The following is a 20025-nucleotide window of genomic DNA, read 5'->3' on the forward strand; positions in this document are numbered from 1 at the left end:
TAAATGCCTGGGTTTCAGCGTCCTATCCAGGTGATTATTTGTGGCGTGATCGTACTGCTCCTAATGTTATCCTGTAGTCTGCCTGGGATCCATTATTGAAAGACTGGGGTTCTCTAGGGCTCTGGACCGGGGTTGCGTCAGAGATTGCTGGGCAGCATCCATCCCCTGAGAAATCACCTGGCTCAACATTAAATGGTTTACTGTAATATGCGCTGCTGGTTGCTAGCTCTGAGCCCAATTCCCCAATGAATTACCCCCCCCCCCCCCCCCCCCCTGGATTTAACCCAGCTAAAATAATTATACCATGGTGTTACTGTGTGTGAACATTATGTTCCTCTGCACAAAGTCAGGAGTGGTACATGGAATCCTCGGGGGACCACCACTATAATCCTGGTCGACTGTAGCTGCTGCTGCTGGACAGGGGGGGGGGGGGGGGCTGCCGAGGGGAGAATACTCTCATAATAATGTTTAGAATGGCACAAATGGAATCAAACAAATGGAAACCATGTGTTCGATGTACAGTATTTGATACCATTCCACTTATTCAGCTCCAGTCTTTAACACGAGCCCAATCTCCCCAATTAGGTGCCACCAACCTCCTGTGTTGTGTGTGTGTGTGTGTGTGTGTGTGTGTGTGTGTGTGTGTGTGTGTGTGTGTGTGTGTGTGTGTGTGTGTGTGTGTGTGTGTGTGTGTGTGTGTGTGTGTGTGTACATGGATTTGTGTGTTCCATGGGAAAGCAAGAACATACGTTAAGGAGCTTACAAAAGCAGCCCCTCAACACTGGTCTTGTATATGCATCAAGTTAAGTTACATCAACATTGTACAACAAAAGATTAAGCTAGCGGTACAGATGAACTGGCCAAGAAAGACATTTCAAATGTTCAAGGAGGCAGATTTGGGTCACAGGAGGCTGGTGGCAGTTTATTCTATCTCTTGTCTTTATGGTATTTTAATGAAATTAAAAAGCACATTTGTGATGACTTTAGATCTGATGATAAGAATTCAATAAGGCCTGCCCTTGGGGTGTGACATTGGGGTTTGGCCATTATGTGTTCTGAAATGTTCATTCCATGCCGTGGTATTTGCCAGAAGATGCGTATACTACATGGACAAAAGTATGTGAACTCCTGCTTGTCAAACTTCTCATTCCAAAATCATGGGCAATAAATATAGAGTTGGTCACCCCTTTGCTGCTACCGTATAACAGCCTCCACTCTTCTGGGAAGGCTTTCCACTAGATGTTGGAACATTGCTGCGGGGACTTGCTTCCATTCAGCCACAAGAGTACTGATGTTGGATGATTAGGCCTGGCTCACAGTCAGCGTTCCAATTCATCCCAAAGGTGGTGTTCGACGGGGTTAAAGTCAGGGCTCTGTGCAGGCCAGTCAAGTTTTTCCGCTCTGATCTTAACAAACCATTTCTATATTGACCTCGCTTTGTGCACAGGGGCATTGTCATGCTGAAGCAAGTAGAGCCTTCCCCAAACTGTTGCCACAAAGTTGGAAGCACAGAATGCTCTAGAACAATGGTTCCCAAACTTTTTATAGTCCCGTACCCCTTCAAACATTCAACCTCCAGCTGCATACCCCCTCTATAGCACCAGGTTCAGCACACTCTCAAATGTTGTTTTTTGCCATCATTGTAAGCCTGCCACACACACACTATACAATACATTTATGAAACATAAGAATGAGTGTGAGTTTTTGTCACAACCCGGCTCGTGGGAAGTGACAAAGAGCTCTTATAGGACCAGGACACCAATAATAATATAATAATAATAAATCATTTTGCTCTTTATTTAACAATTTTACATATAAAACCTTATTTTTCATTGAAAATTGTGAATAACTCACAGGTTAATGAGAAGGGTGTGCTTGAAAGGATGCACATAACTCTGCAATGTTGGGTTGTATTGGAGAGTCTCAGTCTTAAATCATTTTCCACACACAGTCTGTGCCTGTATTTAGTTTTCATGCTAGTGAGGGCCGAGAATCCACTCTCACATAGGTATGTGGTTGCAAAGGGCATCAGTGTCTTAACAGCCCGATTTGCCAAGGCAGGATACTCTGAGAGCAGCCCTATCCAGAAATCTGGCAGTGGCTTCTGATTAAATATGAAAGGGATACCGAATCCAGTTGTTTGTGTCATCCGTTTCGGGAAAGCACCTGCGTAATTGCACACCCAACTCACTCAGGTACTTCGCTATATCACATTTGACATTGTCCGTAAGCTTGAGTTCATTTGCACACAAACAAAATCATACAATGATGGAAATACCTGTGTGTTGTCCTTGTTACTGCAAAGAGAAAAGAGCTCCAACGTCTTAATCATAGCCTCAATTTTGTCCCACACATTGAATATAGTTGCGGAGAGTCCCTGTAATCCTAGCTTCAGATGATTCAGGCGAGAAAAAACATCACACAGATAGGCCAGTCGTGTAAGAAACTCGTCATCGTGCAAGTGGTCAGACAAGTGAAAATTATGGTCAGTAAAGAAAACTTTAAGCTCGTCTCTCAATTTTAAAAAACTTGTCAATACTTTGCCCCTTGATAACCAGCGCATGTTGTAAAACCGTTACATGGTTGCTGCCCATATCATTGCATAGTGCAGAAAATACACAAGAGTTCAGGGGCCTTGCTTTAACAAAGTTAACCATTTTCACTGTAGTGTCCAAAACGTATTTTAAGCTGTCAGGCATTCCCTTGGCAGCAAGAGCCTCTCGGTGGATGCTGCAGTATACCCAAGTGGCGTTGGGAGAAACTGCTTGCACGCGTGTTACCACTCCACTGTCTCCCTGTCATGGCTTTTGCGCCATCAGTACAGATACCAACATATCTTGACCAACAAAGTCCATTTGATGTCACAAAGCTGTCCAGTACTTTAAAATATCCTCTCCTGTTGTCCTGGTTTCCAGTGGTTTGCAGAAGAGGATGTCTTCCTTAATTGACCCCCCATAAATGTAACAGACATATACCAGGAGCTGTGCCAGGCTTCTGTTGGCTCATCTAGCTGTAATGCATAGAATTCACTGGCTTGTATGCAAAGCAGTAATTGTTTCAAAACATCTCCTGCCACGTCACTGATGCGTTGTGAAACCGTGTTGTTTGATGAAGACATTGTCTGTATAGTTTTTTGGGCCTTTTCCCCAGAATTGTCCCAGCCATATCCGCTTCAGCAGGAAGAATTAAGTCCGCAAGAGTGAAGGTTTCATCGAGTTGTGAGATAGTACTTTTGCACATATAACACACTGTGGCTGAGGAAAGGCACTACTCCCAATATAAGTGAAGCCCAAATCAATGTAGTTCTCATCATATTTGCGCCTCTTCGATTGTCCAACGTCCCTGTCTGTTGTTCGATGCTTTCCTGGGTAAGGGGGCAGTAGCTCTTCAGCTGCATCAGATTCACAACTGTCAGTGTCCATGCTAGCTGGGCTAACAACAAATGTAGAACTACTGATGCTAGCGTTGGACGTGCTCGTGGAAGCAGAACAACTTGTGTCGTCGACAGGTACAGGTGTAATACGGCTGGTAGTAGCAGTACTACCAGTAGAGCTGGTATGTGTCTCTATGGACGCGAGCCTTACTTTTTCTTAACCATTTATCAATTTTTGAGCAAACTGAATGAGCAGCAGCTACATTTGGCTACATACCACTAGCGCGTTAGTGGATTCCCACGAGAGAGTAACGATTAATGTTATTGGATGTTAATTATTTGACTAGGCTACCTGTATTTGACATTGTTTTGTTATTTTGCTGAACACTAGATGGGTTAATTTACATTTTTGGCAGTGAAACGAGGCTACTCAGGCGAGAGAAAAACCTCACCCAAATGTATAGCCCCTTTGGAAAATAAAAATGGACTGTTTGAAAATGTGAAAAAATAAATACATGTGAATCACATTTTTATTTGGCGTACCCTCGACGGCATTGCGCTTACCCCTGTTTAGAATTTAATTGTATGCTGTAGTGTTAAGATTCCCTTCATTGGAACTAAGGGGTCTAGCCCGAACCATGAAAAACAGCCCCAGACCATTATTCCTCCTCCACCAAACTTTACAGTTTGCACTATGCATTGGGGCAGGTAGCGTTCTCCTGGCCAGATGGTGAAGTGTGATTCATCACTCCAAAGAAAGCGTTTCCACAGCTCCAGAGTCCAATGGTGGTGAGCTTTACAACACTTTAGCCGACACCTGGCATTGAGCATGGTGATCTTAGGCTTGTGTGCAGCTGCTCGGCCATGGAAACCCAATTCATGAAGCTCCCAACAAACAGTTGTGCTGACGTTGCTTCCAGAGGCAGTTTGGAACTCGGTAATGAGTATTGCAACCGAGGAGAGACGATTTTTATGCGCTATGCGCTTCAGCACTCGGTGGTCCTGTTCTGTGAGCTTGTGTGGCTGTGTGCTCGGCAATTGGTGTGGCTGAAATAGCCGAATCCACTTATTTGAAGGGGTGTTCACATACTTTGGCCATGTAGTGTATGTGCGCGTCTAAAGTGCTGCACCTCATAGTGTTACTGGGTTCAGACATCATTCGCTAGGATCAAATTGATAGCAGACATAATCCATTAACAAACTGTCTGAGGTCTTTAGGGAAGGGAACAGGGCTGGTGACGAAAGCAAAGCACACAGTACAAAGCAAGACTGTCTGCCTTCTTCCTCTCCTCTCTGTCTGTCTGTTTCTCTCTCTCTCTTTCTCACTGTCTGTCTTTGTCTCACATCCTTTTTCTGTACCTCGTTCGCTTTGTTATTCCTTCATCTTTCATTCTCACACACTCGCTCTGTCTCTCTCTCTTTCTGTCTCTCTCTGTCTGACTCTTCCCCTCTCTCTCTGTCCCTCATCTCGTGTGCCCTTTGCACATTCTCAGGGTGCAAGACATCTCAGTGGAGTGTCACTTTCACATTCATTCTGGATGCAGTAAGTTCCCCTCCTGCACAATCGGCACACTGTGCAACCAACATGATAAAACTGATGGAGAGAAGAAAAAAACTAGGAAAGAAAATCAAACAGAACGTGGGCCCTGCCCTCCAACAGCCCGTGGGAGCTATAAAAGTCAACAGGTGGCCCCGGTAGCCACGCTCAGCGGCCCTCTGATAGATGCGTGTCACTCTTGGCAAGGGAATGGCTGATTTCTTTCCGTGGGGAGAAAGAATGCAGGTTACTCAGCTCTCAGCTGTTACGCACAGTGGCGTAACAGCCCAAAGGAAGGGAGGAAGCTGACAGAGTTTATCTCAGTGTGTGGATGAGAAGGATCCACCATTGACTTGCTTGGCAAAGTTTGCCCTGAACTTCCTCTATGAAGTTAATCTATTATACTGTATCTGTTCAGGTCCAGACTTGCAGAATGTTACGTGGCCCGACACCACCCGAACATGGTGGAGGATACAGCAAGTGTGGTAGAAAACAACAACAAGAGTGTTTGGTGCCAGGAGCCTTCCACAGTTACCCACACTAAGTGACATCAAACATATTTCTATATCGTGAAGCTCCACCTCATAGGGGGAATGCACTCCTATTGGTTTACCCCACTGCCTAGCCTGAAAAGAAATGATGCACTTGCGAGACTGAAGAAGATTCAAGACATTCAAGTCTCTAGACCTTTGGCGTCGGCCCTATGAGCAAACTACAACAAAAAACTATTTTAAGAGCTCTGTGTAGCTGCTTCACACTTTTTGGCAACCCAGAGTGGCGTTCAGGACTCCCCCCCCCCCCCCTCGTATGCGCCAGCTTCGTGTTGCTGGCCTGTGAATGTGCGACAGCACCGTCTGACAGCACCGTCTGACAGGAGGTCCCTCTCAAGGATGTACTCTCGGTGGTCTAAGATTTTGAGGACTTCTCCGAGGGCTTCTCATTATCATCATTATTGATTATAATGATGGTCGATGGGGATACCGGTGACACTTCTATGGAGCAGTTGCCAACATTGACCCAGGGACGCGGTCCCTCTCCTCCCTTGGGGAAAGGGAGGCATAGCAGTGGAACTGCACTGTTTAAGGATGTGGATGACGCTGGCTCTGACATTTCATCAGCCCAATTGTCCACTCTCTTGGCCTCTCTGCGCCACAAAATGTTGGGGCTCATTAATTGGACCACCAAGCGACTCGGGAACCCCCTCCCTCTGCCTCACCAGCCATGGAAACAGACCCCTTGGCTTCCGCCATGCTCTCGCTCAACAGTTATGTGGAGAGCTCCTGGGGCTCGCCGTTGATGGCAAAAGCGCTCTCCAAGTCTTACGCAACATTCACTAGGGTGGACGGACGGCAGGGGGTTATCGCCCACAGCATCCCTCAGCCATGGCCACTTACCTCATCCTGAGTACAAGTTATTGGGACATCATGAAGCCCTCTCTGCCCATGCTGAAGAATTGTTTCACGGTGCAGATGGCAGAGACGAGCTACAACAGGGGTAGGTAACCCTGGTCTTCCAGGTTGGATAAATCAAAAACATGAAGTGCCTGCGGCACTCCAAAGCCAAGGTTACCTACCCCTGAGTTACACGCTCGGTGCACAGGCAGTTGTCGCAGCAATTAACGAGGCTGACAAAACCCTTCTGCTCAAAGCCCCCAAGCTACTAAGCATTTTGGTAAGTTGGAGGAGGAGAAGCAGCAGCTGTCCAGACACCTGGCTCTGGCCAAAGTGGCGGTGCCCCACCAACAGTCGGCTCGCTCTGCTTCTATCTCAATGAACGCCCAGCCTGGATCTGCGGCATATCGTCGAGCCATCAAACGGTGTCCCCCGGTGCATCTGTGACAGCCTCCACGTCTACAACAAGGCCAGTGGCTGCCCTGTCTGCCCAGCAGCCTAGAACGAGCCCTGAGGTTTCCAGAAGCGACGTCGCATCTAACTGGATGCGGAGGGAGCGTAACGAGGATTTGATGACCAGTTGTTCTGTAATTCAGCCTCTTTCTGTTGTCCACGCCCTCTCTGTGATTTATCGACTACTGTTATCAGCATGATACAGGGTCATTGGGAATGTCCAAGACTTACGCTGGTAAGTGAGGTGTGTTCATGCACTGGTGCGACAAGGAGACCGTCTACCCTTTGCGTTGCTCTGTGGAGAGTGTTCTCTCTTTCCTGCAATTTCTCTTTGACAAGCAACGTCCGTGGTCCACCATTAAGGTGTATACCTCAGCAATTTCTGCCTGTCATGAAGGCTTTGGCGGTGTGCCTGTTTTTAGCCACCCACTCGTGAAACGTTTTCTGTTGGAGGCGCGGCGGCTCCGCAGTGGGATTTGGCTTTGGTGCTTGAGGCTCTGTGGGCTGCCTTTCGAGCAATTTGCCCAGATCCTTTTGAAGATCCTGTCCTTGAAGACACCATCGTTGCCTGCCCTGAGAGCTGCCAAGCGTGTCAGTGATTTGTGAACTCTGTCGACACGACCCGACTGCCTTACCATTAATGGCGATCTGAACAGGGCGGTGTTGCGTCCTAATCCGGGTGTTCACACCTAAGATTATCAAGAGCTCTTATAGATGGCAGATATTTGAGCTGTGGAATTCTCCACTCCCCCATATGCTAGGGAATGAGAGCAGTGGCTCCATCACCTGTACCCTTTCCGAGCTTTGGTGCGGTTAGCGGAATGCTGTTTGTGTGCTATGCTGTTTGTGTGCTATGCTGTTTGTGTGCTATGCTGTTTGTGTGCTATGCTGTTTGAGTGCTATGGCGCTGCTGCGCCTGGTCAGACACTTTCCAAGCAGCAGTTGTTTTTCACTGGCTTTGTGACGTCATTAGCCTATGAAACTGCGGCGCGTCCCTTACCTTCTGGCATCAGGACCCAGTCCACACGTGGAGTTGTGGTCGCCTCTGCCCTTTTTAGGGGTGTGGGGGTCGAGGATATTTGTGTGGCAACGTCGTGGTCGATGCCTTGCCCCTTTGTCCATTTCTATCTTTTGGATATGTCCTCGGGGTCTCTTGCTCAGTTTGTACTCAGTGTCGCTAAGAGATGACTTAGGCTAAGGGAGCGTGTTGGTGGGCTGCTGGGATTTCCTGGGCAGGCCCCATGTGGGGCATATATGTCATGATTACTGTCTGCTGAATTCAGTTCAGTCCATGACCCTTTCTGCCCACCAGACTTTGACTAGGTGCCGTGGGTTGACTGAGGACACAGCAGTTGTTAGCACTATTGTGCTACGCACTGTTGTACTTGATCCCAGCCAGTGCTGGGCCTGACTTTTGTTGGGACCGGCAGGGAGTACACTGATCTGTTTCTGCCCTAAACCAATAGGAGGAAAGCTTCCCTATGGGGCAGAGCTTTACGATATAGAACAATAGTTACTGGGTATGTACTCCAGTTCTATGAGGGAAGCGGAGCCCTATAGGGCTTCGGGCCCTTCCCGGCTCCCGGGGTCTCGCTAAAAGCCTTTTCAAGAGGCTGAGTAAGGGGATGTGCTCCAATATATAGGGCCAACAGTGCTCCCATTGGCTGGAGCACGTGAAGATTTTTTTTATCTGGCTATTGGCTGCTTAAGCAGCATGGTAAACTGCTTCACTCATAGAACTGGAGTTAGATACCCAGTAACTACAGTATCGTTGCCCATGATGCACTTGGCCTGCTAGCATGTGAGGCCCTTTCCCTTGTTTACCACTGATGACCAAGATCAGAAGGGTCCATGGTTCCATGCACTCTTCTCCAAACTTGTTCCCATGACCACACAGCTCCAAGCCGTGACATGTCAAGTTCAGCCTCACAGAGTAGATAGTACATACTCTACCATTGTTTCTGCTAAACCTGTTGTCTACACTTTGTAGTAAACATTCATGTAATGAAAGAAAACAAAGTCTATGTATAAGCAAGGCACCATCGCTGCAATAGAAGCTGTTACACCTGTGTTACACCTAACTTTTCCTACCTATATGTGTAACTGTATAGTTAAGGGCAAACAACATTGCTATAGTATAGTAGCAACCCACTGCGGGGAGCAGAACTACACAATACGCCCAATCAGACTTGAAGTGGAGGGAAATGTTGACGAGCAAACTCGATTCGGTGGAAGTCGCTTCTGGTACCAATAAACCTTAGCTGCTCTGGTTACGGTAGACAGGAATTCAGAACATGTCATCTCCTTGGTCTTTGTTTGGGGGAGAGAAAGAGGAGAAGGCAGGGGGATATTGTGTGTGGGGTGTGTGTTCCATACAAAGAGGAAGCTGGGTACTGTAATTTTGGGAGACGGCTTTATTGTCATCTTGACTGTGGGAGATATTATCTCTGAGAGAACAGGCCGGATCAAAGAGAATGTGTGCGTGCCAAGTCTGGGAAGTTTGAGGGAAGTCAGACAGGTTGGGGAGGCCTGTGCTGAAAAGTAGGCATTACTGTTAAAATCAATAGTAAAGGCATGGCAGATGAGCTGAACCCAGCATTTTTCATCCGATGGTTTTAAAACACTGGAACCGCAGGCACAAGGTCCTTAAGTCAGGATGAACTGGGAAAGGGTACCAAAAATTGGGAGGTGACCAAGAACCCGATGGTCAGTCTGACAGAGCTCTTGAGCTCTTCTGAATGCCAAGCGTCACGTCTGGTGAAAACCCGGCACCATCCCTATGGTGAAGCATGGTGGTGGCAGCATCATGACGTTTTTCAGCGGCAGGGACTGGGAGACTTGTCAGGATCGAGGGAAAGATGAATGGAGCAAAGAGAGATCTTTGATGAAAACCTGCTCCAAAGCGCACAGGACCTCACACTGGGGCAAAGGTTCACCTTCCAACAGTACAACTACCCTAAGCACACAGCCAAGACAACGTAGGAGTGGCTTCGGGACAAGTCTCTGAATGTCCTTGAGTGGCCCAGCCAGAGCCCGGACTTGAACCTGATCAAACATCTCTGGAGAGACCTGAAAATAGCTGTGCAGCGACGCTCGCCATCCAACCTGACAGAGCTTGAGAGGCTCTACAGAGAAGAATGGGAGACACTCCCCAAATACAGGTGTGCCAAGCTTGTAGCATCATACCCGATAAGACTCAAGGCTGTAATCGCTGCCATGGGTTCTTCAACAAAGTACTGAGCAAAGGGTCTGAATACACATGTAAATGTGATTCTTCAGTTAATGAATTTGCAAAAAATAGCTTTGTTGTTATGGGGGATTTTGTGTAGATTGATAAGGAGAACAATGAATTTAATTAATTTTAGAATAAGGCTGTAACGTAACAACATTTGGAAAAAGTCAAGGTGTCTGAATACTTTCCGAATGCACTGTACATACTTATAATATAACTGTTCCCCGGGCGCCAAAGACGTGGATGTCTAATAAGGCAGCCCCCTTCACCTCTCATTCAGAGGGGTTGGGTTAAACGCAGATGACACATTTCAGTTGAATACATTCAGTTGGACAACTGACTAGATACCTCCCTTTCCCTTTCCCTTTCCCTAATACTAATAATACAAAACGTGAGTTACATATCAGCCCATATGTCCTGTATTATGTCCAATCATAACACATTAATACTCCCTGCGTCCAAACAAATTACGCATTAATAATCCCTTCCTCCAATCAAATAACACTGTATTAATCATTCAATCAAATAACACTGTGGTAATGTCCTGTAGAACAGAGAGAGGTTGAGTAAGGAAGGACCTGATGCAGTTGTTCTCTGTGTAGTGTGTTTTTGGCACTCAGTGATTCCCTGTGTCCCGCGACAGCAACAGATCAATTGTCCCAGAGTCTCTGAGTGGACTCAATGACATATTCCCCTGTCCTCCGTAAGCATTACAATAATGAAAGCTATAAACTTCGCCTTAGACAACAGAGAGCTTTCTCTTCACAAAAGCCCGGGCCAAAAATTAATCACGTAACCTTTTCAAGAGCTTTCCAGTGTGTGTGTGTGTGTGTGTGTGTGTGTGTGTGTGTGTGTGTGTGTGTGTGTGTGTGTGTGTGTGTGTGTGTGTGTGTGTGTGTGTGTGTGTGTGCGTGCGTGCGTGCGTGCGTGCGTGCGTGCGTGTGTGCGTGCGTGCGTGTGTGTGTAAGTGTAGCCTATACAGTAGGCAGCCTTACAGTTTGGCAGTGATAACATCTCTCAAGCTGACCCAGGGCACTGTGTGTTCTTCACAGTAGAAATAATGTATGTATGGATCACATGTGTGCTGCTCGGTGGCTCTTCTGGGAAAATACTTGATGCAACTACATTGGTGGCAACACACTTGGTCACCTCTATAACACACATCGAGCTGTGAACTCGTCAAGATAGTGTGAAAATGTACATCCCAAATGGAGATCAATTGAGAACACTGTGTAGGCTAAATGACAGTCTCTGTCCAATAAATTGTTCTCTAAGTGGAATCAATGACATATTCCCCTGTCCTCTGTAAACATTACAATAATGAAAGCTATAAACTTTTCTTTTGGCGTTAACTTTTTCCTTGACAACAGAGCTCTCTCTTCACAACACCCCAGACCAAAAAGGAATCAGATAATCTTTTCAAGAGCATTTTGAGCTCAGTTTCCAACCCAAAAAAGAGAAACGCCGGAGATTAGAAAGTGCAATAAACGTCCCGAACGAAATTCTGACATCATGATTGCCTTTCAAGGTGCAGTGTAAACATCCATTGCCTTTGTGACCTTACAAGCCCCTGAACACAGGCTCAGCTCACAGTAAGATATAGACATGTATAAGTAGGTAAAGAATTGTACCAAAAAAAATTCAACAAGGTAATGTGAGGTAGCATACACTTTCAATTGACTATTATCATCTGTCTTAACCCCTTATTTTTACACCATGTCAGTGTTAAAACAGCAGGAACACTATAGTCCTGTTCATTAGGCAGGAAAATGAGGGGAAAAACTGAGTAAATTAATAAGATACACTCACATTTCCAATAAGAAACACTCATTTTAGTTTCTGTTGCAAAGCGTTAAAAAAAACTATGCGTCTTCCCTGATGAACGCAATCTATCGTGTTGAGTTGTGTAGTGTAGATTAGGGAGGTAGATTAGGGATGTACTTTAGTGACGGCAGGGTAGCCGGCGGCCACCTCGGCTGGGCAGTAGAGACTCTCCTGGTGGGACACCAGTACGGTTGTGGCCCACTGGTCCAGGAACCCACTGGGGGTGTACAGGCCACAGTCCCTCACGCTGGTCTCCCGCTCAAAGTCCTCACACACTCCGTCACCGTCGTAGAAGTAACACATACTGGGCTCCTCTGGAGGGAGAGAAGAGAGAAGTGTGAAGAGATTCACGCTTAACATTTGACTCTTAAACTGTTTGGATTGTGTTGAGGTAAATGAACTTGTGTTTATCTGATTGAACTTGAAAACGGTTTAAAAACGGTTTGTGTTGATGTGAATGAATTTGTTAGACTGGGCCCAGATTACGCAATATATCTATCGTACTGTAGTTTATCCATTGCCTTTTAGTTATCAACTGTATTTGCAATGGTTTATTTTGTCTTGGTTCATTGTCTTGTCTTGTCTTGTTTTGGATGTTTAGGCCACACCCACTAATGTCCCACACCTGTTGTTAATGATTATTGCTACTTTTAATGGAAGCATAAACAGTTTGGTACAGAACACTCAATATGTGGTTAGAGGAAGCTAGGCATGCTATCTGTTTAGGAGAAAATATATTTGATTACTTTAAATGGACCTTTTAGAGATGTTTGTATTTTATACTCCTTTAATCCCATTTCTTTTCAAATAAATATATACAGAACATTCCGTCTACTTTGTAGTTTTTAACCTCTGTTGTGCAAGGATGTGCAAGCTGTTTCACAAGGAAGGAGAGGGGGAAGAGAGTTGAGTGAGGAATAGGTGAGAGAGAAGAGAGGGATGAGGACATAAGAAGAGGAGATATAAAGTGCCACAGTATGAGTCATAATACCTATAAAACCTAGCGGCCAAACAGGTAAATGGTTCCAATCATTTTTCCACCATTCAAGGCATACCTTCAAACTCAGTGCCTCTTTGCTTGACATCATGGGAAAATCAAAAGAAATCAGCCAAGACCTCAGAAAAAAAATTGTAAACCTCCACAAGTCTGGTTCATCCTTGGGAGTAATTTCCAAACGCCTGAAGGTACCATGTTCATCTGTACAAACAATAGTACGCAAGCATAAACACCATAGGACCACGCAGCCGTCATACCACTCAGGAAGGAGACGCATTCTGTCTCCTAGAGATGAACGTACTTTGGTGCGAAAAGTGCAAATCAATCCCAGAACAACAGCAAAGGGCCTTGTGAAGATGCTGGAGGAAACAGGTACAAAAGTATCTATATCCACAGTAAAACTAGTCCTATATCGACATAACCTGAAAGGCAGCTCAGAAAGGAAGAAGCCACTGCTACAAAACAGCCATAAAAAAAGCCAGACTACGGTTTGCAACTGCACATGGGGACAAAGATCATACTTTTTGGATAAATGTCCTCTGGTCTGAGGAAACAAAAATAGAACTGTTCGGCCATAATGACCATCGTTATGTTTGGAGGAAAAAGGGGGATGCTTGCAAGCCGAAGAACACCATCCCAACAGTGAAGGACAGGGTGGCAGCATCATGTTGTGGGGGTGCTTTGCTGCTAGAGGGTCTGGTGCACTTCACAAAATAGATGGCATCATGAGGGAGGAAAATTATGTGGATATATTGAAGCAATCCTCAATCCTATAGAACATTTGTGGACAGAACTGAAAAAGCGTGTGCGAGCAAGGAGGCCTACAAACCTGGTTCAGTTACACCAGCTCTGTTAGGAGGAATGGGCCAAAATTCACCCAACTTATTGTGGGAAGCTTGCGGAAGGCTACCCGAAACATTTGACCAAAGTTAAACAATTGAAAGGCAATTCTACCAAATTCTAACTGAGTGTATGTAAACTTCTGACCCACTGGGAATGTTATGAAAGAAATAAAAGCTGAAATAAATAATTCTCTCTACTATTATTCTGACATTTCACATTCTTACAATAAAGTGGTGATCCTAACTGACCTAAGACAGGTTTTTTTTTTACAAGGATTAAATGTCAGTAATTGTGAAAAACTGAGTTCAAATATATTTGGCTAAGGTGTATGTAAACTTCCGACTTCAACTGTACATGGTTATCAAAATGTCAAGCCAGAATAAGCCTACAGGGGAAAAATGTATGGTGGAAATACTATTGGAACCATTTTCCTGTTTGACCGCTAGCTTTTATGGGTATTATGACACCCACACTGTGGGGCTCTATAGAGCAGTAGGTACAAAATATATGAAAGAAGGGAGGAAGAGAGAGGGAGGAGAGAGCAGCTGGGGTAGCAGCTGAAGAACCACACTTTACAAGGTTGAAATACAGTATACATACATGTATCACACTTTCATATGCTGACTGTGTGTGTTAGAGAATGTGCTTTAAGAACTGGTAAGTGGTGGAGTCCATTATCGAAGAGGTAATTTTCCTCAAGCACACAAAGCATCTTGGGTAAGACAGAGACAGATCTCTCAGATACATGACCAACAGTGAGTGGCAGACACTTCCCACAAGATACAACTCCATGACTCCACAACATATTTGCCGAGTTAAATAAAGGTTAAATAAAAAATAACAATAAATATAACTCTCTATAGGAGTATAATGTATCAACAGGATGAGTACACTATGTTGCTAACATGCTGTGTCACTAGCATGCTGTGTCACTAGCATGCTGTGTTGCTACCATGCTGTGTTGCTACCATGCTGTGTTGTCAACACATGACAACACAGCATGGTAGCAGCACAACATTAAAACAACATGGTAGCAACACAACATGGCAGCAGCACAAAACATGGAACAACCATTATTGGGCACAGCCCAAAGGGCAAGAAGGTAGAGACAACAATACATCACGAGAAGCAGCCACAACTGTCAGTAAGACTGTCCATGATTCAAAGACTCAATTATGGACACTCTTGCTGACAGTTGTGGCTGCTACGCATGATGAATGTGTGTGCACTGGTCAACTGTAAGTGCTGTTACTGTGAAGTGGAAACGTCTAGGAACAACAACAGCTCAGCCGTGAAGTGGTAGGCCACACAAGCTCACAGAACGGGACCGCCAAGTACTGAAGCGCATAAAAATCGTCTGGAATCAACGTCAACACAAGAACTGTTCGTCGGGAGTTTCATGAAATGGGTTTCCATGGCCGAGCAGCAGCACACAAGCCTAAGATCACCATGCCCAACGCCAAGTGTCGGCTGGAGTGGTGTAAAGCTCACCGCCACTGGACTCGAGCAGTGGAAACGCGTTCTCTGGAGTGATGATTCACCCTTCATCTTCTGGCAGTCGAATCTGGGTTTGGCAAATGCCAGGAGAATGCTACCTGCCACAATGCATCGTGCCAACGGTAAAGTTTGGTGGAGGAGGAATAATGGTCTGGGGCTGTTTTTCATGGTTCGGGCTAGGCCCCTTAGTCCCAGTGAAGGGAAATCTTAACGCTACAGCATACAATGACATTCTAGACGATTCTGTGCTTCCAACCTTGTGGCGACAGTTTGGGGAAGGCCCTACTTGTTTCAGCATGACAATGCCCCCGTGCACAGAGCCCTGACCTCAATCCCATCGAACACCTTTGGGAAGAATTGGAACACCGACTGCGAGCCAGGCCCAATCGCCCAACATCAGTGCCCGACCTCACTAATGCTCTTGTGGCTGAATGGAAGCAAGTCCCAGCAGCAATGTTCCAACATCTAGTGGAAAGCCTTCCCAGAAGAGTGGAGGCTGTTTTGCAGCAAAGGGGGACCAACTCCGTATTAATGGCCATGATTTTGGAATGAGATGTTCGAGGAGCAGGTGTCCACATACTTTTGGTAAGGTAGTGTATCTCTCTGCCTTCCTCCCCTTCCCCTCTGACAGAGTCATGTAGTGTCTCTTTCTCTCTCCTCTCCTCCCCTTCCCCTCTGACAGAGTCATGTAGTGTATCTCTCTCCCCTCCTCCCCTTCCCCTCTGACAGAGTCATGTAGTGTATCTCTCTCCCCTCCTCCCCTTCCCCTCTGACAGAGTCATGTAGTGTATCTCTCTCCCCTCCTCCCCTTCCCCTCTGACAGAGTCATGTAGTGTATCTCTCTCCCCTCCTCCCCTTCCCCTCTGACAGAGTCATGTAGTGTATCTCTCTCCCCTCCTCCCCTTTCTCTCTGACAGAGTCATGTAGTGTATCTCTCTCCCCTTCCCTCCTCCCCTTCCCCTCTGACAGAGTCATGTACTGTAGTGTACTGTATCTCTCTGAACTCTCTGCAGTTCTAGCCTTCCCTCACTTTTCTCTCATCATTTGTTTCATTGCGAATAACAGAAATTAGATGAATGCATAAATGAAGCAACACTTGAGGGATACACGCTAGTGTAGGGGACTGCTGGAACAGAGTGCAGCCTCCAGGAGCGTAACAATATCTGATGAACTTGACAGATTAGGATTGCTTCTACTTTATTTATTTAGAGAGAGAAAGATGGGAGACCAGGCAGGAGGATACACCAGTATGGCTTTTCCAGACATCCCACCCGGAGTTGGGGTTGGACCTAGGTCTTGGAACTGGGCTAGAGGAGGCTGGGTTGTGTCAGGGGTTCCAGTTAGGGGGAAGGCGGCATTTCGTGCCAAGTTGGCTGGTCTTCCTCGAAATTCCAGCACCCCAGCTCAGCTCTGCTTAGAGCTGTATACTCTGTTTTGATGATGTTGAAACGAGGGGCTGCAGAGGGGGCATTCAGAATCCACTCCCACCACTCCAAATGGATGGAGAGCAAGGAGGAGAGGATGAGAAGGAATGAGAGGTAGAGAGGGAGAGGGAGAGAGAAAAAGTGTGAGAGAAAGAGAGAAAAACAGTGAAAAAAACTGAGAAAAACAGAGAAAGAGAGAAAGACAGAGAGAGAGAAAGAGAGAGAGAGAGAGTGAGAAAGAGAAGATGTGATTGAGTTCAGGAGGGAAATGACGATAAATTATGAACCAAAAGTAGCAATGTGCATACCTCACCTACCTGAGTATCTCTCCTCTCCTTTTCAGCCATCTATTTCCTATGTTTGAGAAGTGCAATCCACTTGTCACTTAAATCATGCTGGATTAATTGCCTTCATTTTACTTTGGCGACTCATTCCCATTATTGCTTGTACCATTAGTCTTTCCCCGTTAACGTAACGACCGTGGAAACTTTTGTAATGACCTGTCAAACACAATCCGGTAATGGCTAAAACACACTCCGGTAATTGCTCAATGGAATACATTGGTTTTCTGTTGCATCTATAAGAATGCTATGTTGAGGATTTAACGCACCGTCTTGACACTTACATCGTAGGAAAGAGAAACAATAGAACTTTATTTTGATGGGTGTTAATTTTTGGTGGAATTGAAAAAGTAATAATTTAATACAGTTGAAATGTTTACAAATGAGATGCGCTGACATGAAAGCATCTTCCCAAAATGAAGACTCGGATTATAGTGATATTATGACTGATCTCGCAAACAATGTAAAGTATGTATAGATAGGTGTAATCTGTTGTGGATATCCCTCTCTTGACACACTTGTTGAATTATGCAAGAGAACGTGACCTCAAAAGTAATGAATAATTAATGAGGTAGTAGTCTAGACAGCGCAGGTGAGCAAACGTTTTTGGTGGTTACAGCCCCTGTTCTACCATGATTCTATCCAACAAGGGAACCCAGTCAACTTCCCTGCTCAGCCTATATACATTTCCTTTATTCCCATAAGGCATCAGGAGTGTACAGTATCTTCTCCCTAGCCTGAGAACACGTGAGGCTGCAACATTCTCTGTGTCAGTCCCTCGTCCAACACAGACAGACAGATTGACAGACAGACAGACAGACAGACAGACAGAAGGTCCTGTCATTATAGTGTTTGATTTCCACAGAAAAACTAGGAATATGTCAGGCAGTTACAAACATATCCCAGAACGCTGCGGTCAATGGAAAACAACGCTTCCGGCCCGCCAGTGATCTGACAGAGGATTTGAGACACATAAACACACGCGCGCGCGCGCGAGCACACACACACACACACACACACACACACACACACACACACACACACACACACACACACACACACACACACACACACACACACACACACACACACACACACACACACACACACACACGCACACGCAAATGTGCATGCACACACATGCACATACAGTACAAACACACACATCACTCGACAAGGCCAGATCAGCTCTGACACAATGGTACTTTTTATTGTGTGCAAAAACAAGGGAGGAAGAGAAAAAGAGTGAGTGAGTGACTCACTCGTCGGAGGAGAGGAAATCATCCATCTATTAACTAAACAGCGACTGAGAGGACGCCAGAGAATCCAATCCACTATATGAATTTGTTTATTTATTCTCTCTTCAAACGACAACCGTTTCCAGACTCTCGGCAAGACGTCAACGTGATCATGATACACAATGGCATCTGCTCTTATGAGAAACACATCAAGCCCTTGGACAGAAGTCCCAGACACAGATGTGAAACTAGTGAACGCCTCTCCACTGTCACTCACAGAGCCAGGATGTGTGTCTAGCATGTTACTCACATCTCCCCACAACTCGTAAGCCTCTCAACCACACACACTGGAGAGTCCTCCTACTGATAAGAGACACATCTGCCACAACAGCTAGCCAATTAAAAGAGCATGCTGAGTTCAAGGGACCGATGAAATCATCAAATTGAAATGGACAGGTAAATAGAGCTGCAACGAAGGGTTCTGGAAGTGGATTCTCAATACTCAAAACCCACGACGATATCAAATATTAGTGATAGCGATTTAACTGTGCGTACTGTGAGTACGTAACGTACACTGAGATTGCAAAACAAATTGTATGTTGATGTTTTTACTGTCCGTTTCTGTTTCAAAGAGCACCAAAATCCACACTAACCATGAGCCTCGTAGACTGTATCGTCCAATTACAGAGCTTATACAAGTCACGTGATTTGTTAACGAACACATGATGTGTCATCACATGTCCCCCTATAGATCATGTGACTTGTAGCTGTTCTGTGATTGGACGATATAGCAACTATCGAGTGCCATCGTGTGTTCGCTAATGCCGCGGAAGAAGGGCACGGCCCAATGCAGCTCTATGTGGCTGTGTGGTCCCGCCCTCACAAAGATCTGAATGGGGATAGAAATGGTATCTGTCTGTGTCTCACCAATAAATCACCTTTTGGAGCATGCATACTGTATCAGTCGTGGACATTCTTTTTTTTTTTCATAGAACCATTTACTGCATTGAAATACAATGGTAAAACTGTCTCTGTTTTGACATATTCATGGTTCTGAGGAGGACGTACCGACACAGTTGAAGAAGGGCTCCTTCTTACACTGGCTGGAGCAGCCGTCTCCATTCATGGAGTTCATATCATCACACTCCTCTCCCTGGGACCTGAGAGACAGACGAACAGACAGTCAGACAGGAGACTGTTATTGGTAGAACACACACACACGCACGAACGCACGCCAACACACACACGTAAACGCATAGACACACACATACAGCACACCCACAAGTTACCTCTGGATGCGTCCGTCTCCGCAGTATGGTGCCCCAAGCTGATGGGTGAGGGGTGGAGACGGTTCACTTTCACTGCGGGCGGAGATGGTTTGGACCTGGTAGGTGTACACACTGCCTGGTACCACGTCCCTACACACACACACACAGGGGAGTAATCTTTAGCTGGTAACACATCTGTACAAAGACAAACGGAGAACAGACCTTTAGCCCGCTGACCTAGAGTAGAGGTAGTCGCCAAGACTCTTTGGGCAAAGAATTGTAACTTAAGATCTGTGCTCGTAACTCGATTTTCTATACACGTCCCATTGACAAAATGTTCGGCCCTAAATAAGAACGAATTCCAGTAACCTACAAGGAGAGGTCCATAAAAGCCCTGTAGGATCACAAGTCAGAGCAATGCGGTGGCCATGACTGTTACGGTAGGTTTCAATTGCAGTCCATTCAGGCAAATGGCCCAGTATTCACACACTCTCTCTCCCCACCTGAATTGTCTGTCCCTGCAGCCTGTATGAGGTTCCTGCCTTGTTCCTGCCTCTCTCCCTCATGCTCTGTTGTACTGTAAGTGATATCTATGGAGCCGCTCCAA

General features: G+C 45.8%; 1 protein-coding gene across 2 annotated transcripts in view; it reads right to left on the reverse strand.

The window, feature by feature from the left end:
- pappaa (pregnancy-associated plasma protein A, pappalysin 1a) overlaps nt 1-20025 on the reverse strand; it is a 126536-nt gene that overhangs the window by 50798 nt on the left and 55713 nt on the right. For both annotated transcript variants that reach the window (XM_055936742.1, XM_055936741.1), the window contains exons 8-10: nt 19440-19568; nt 19219-19310; nt 11928-12124 (exon numbers count right to left, since the gene is read on the reverse strand). In XM_055936742.1, the coding sequence (XP_055792717.1) occupies nt 11928-12124; nt 19219-19310; nt 19440-19568 (418 nt within the window). The remainder of the gene's footprint in view (nt 1-11927; nt 12125-19218; nt 19311-19439; nt 19569-20025) is intronic.

This window comes from Salvelinus fontinalis, chromosome 10, assembly GCF_029448725.1.
Source record: "Salvelinus fontinalis isolate EN_2023a chromosome 10, ASM2944872v1, whole genome shotgun sequence".
NCBI lineage: Eukaryota > Metazoa > Chordata > Actinopteri > Salmoniformes > Salmonidae > Salvelinus > Salvelinus fontinalis.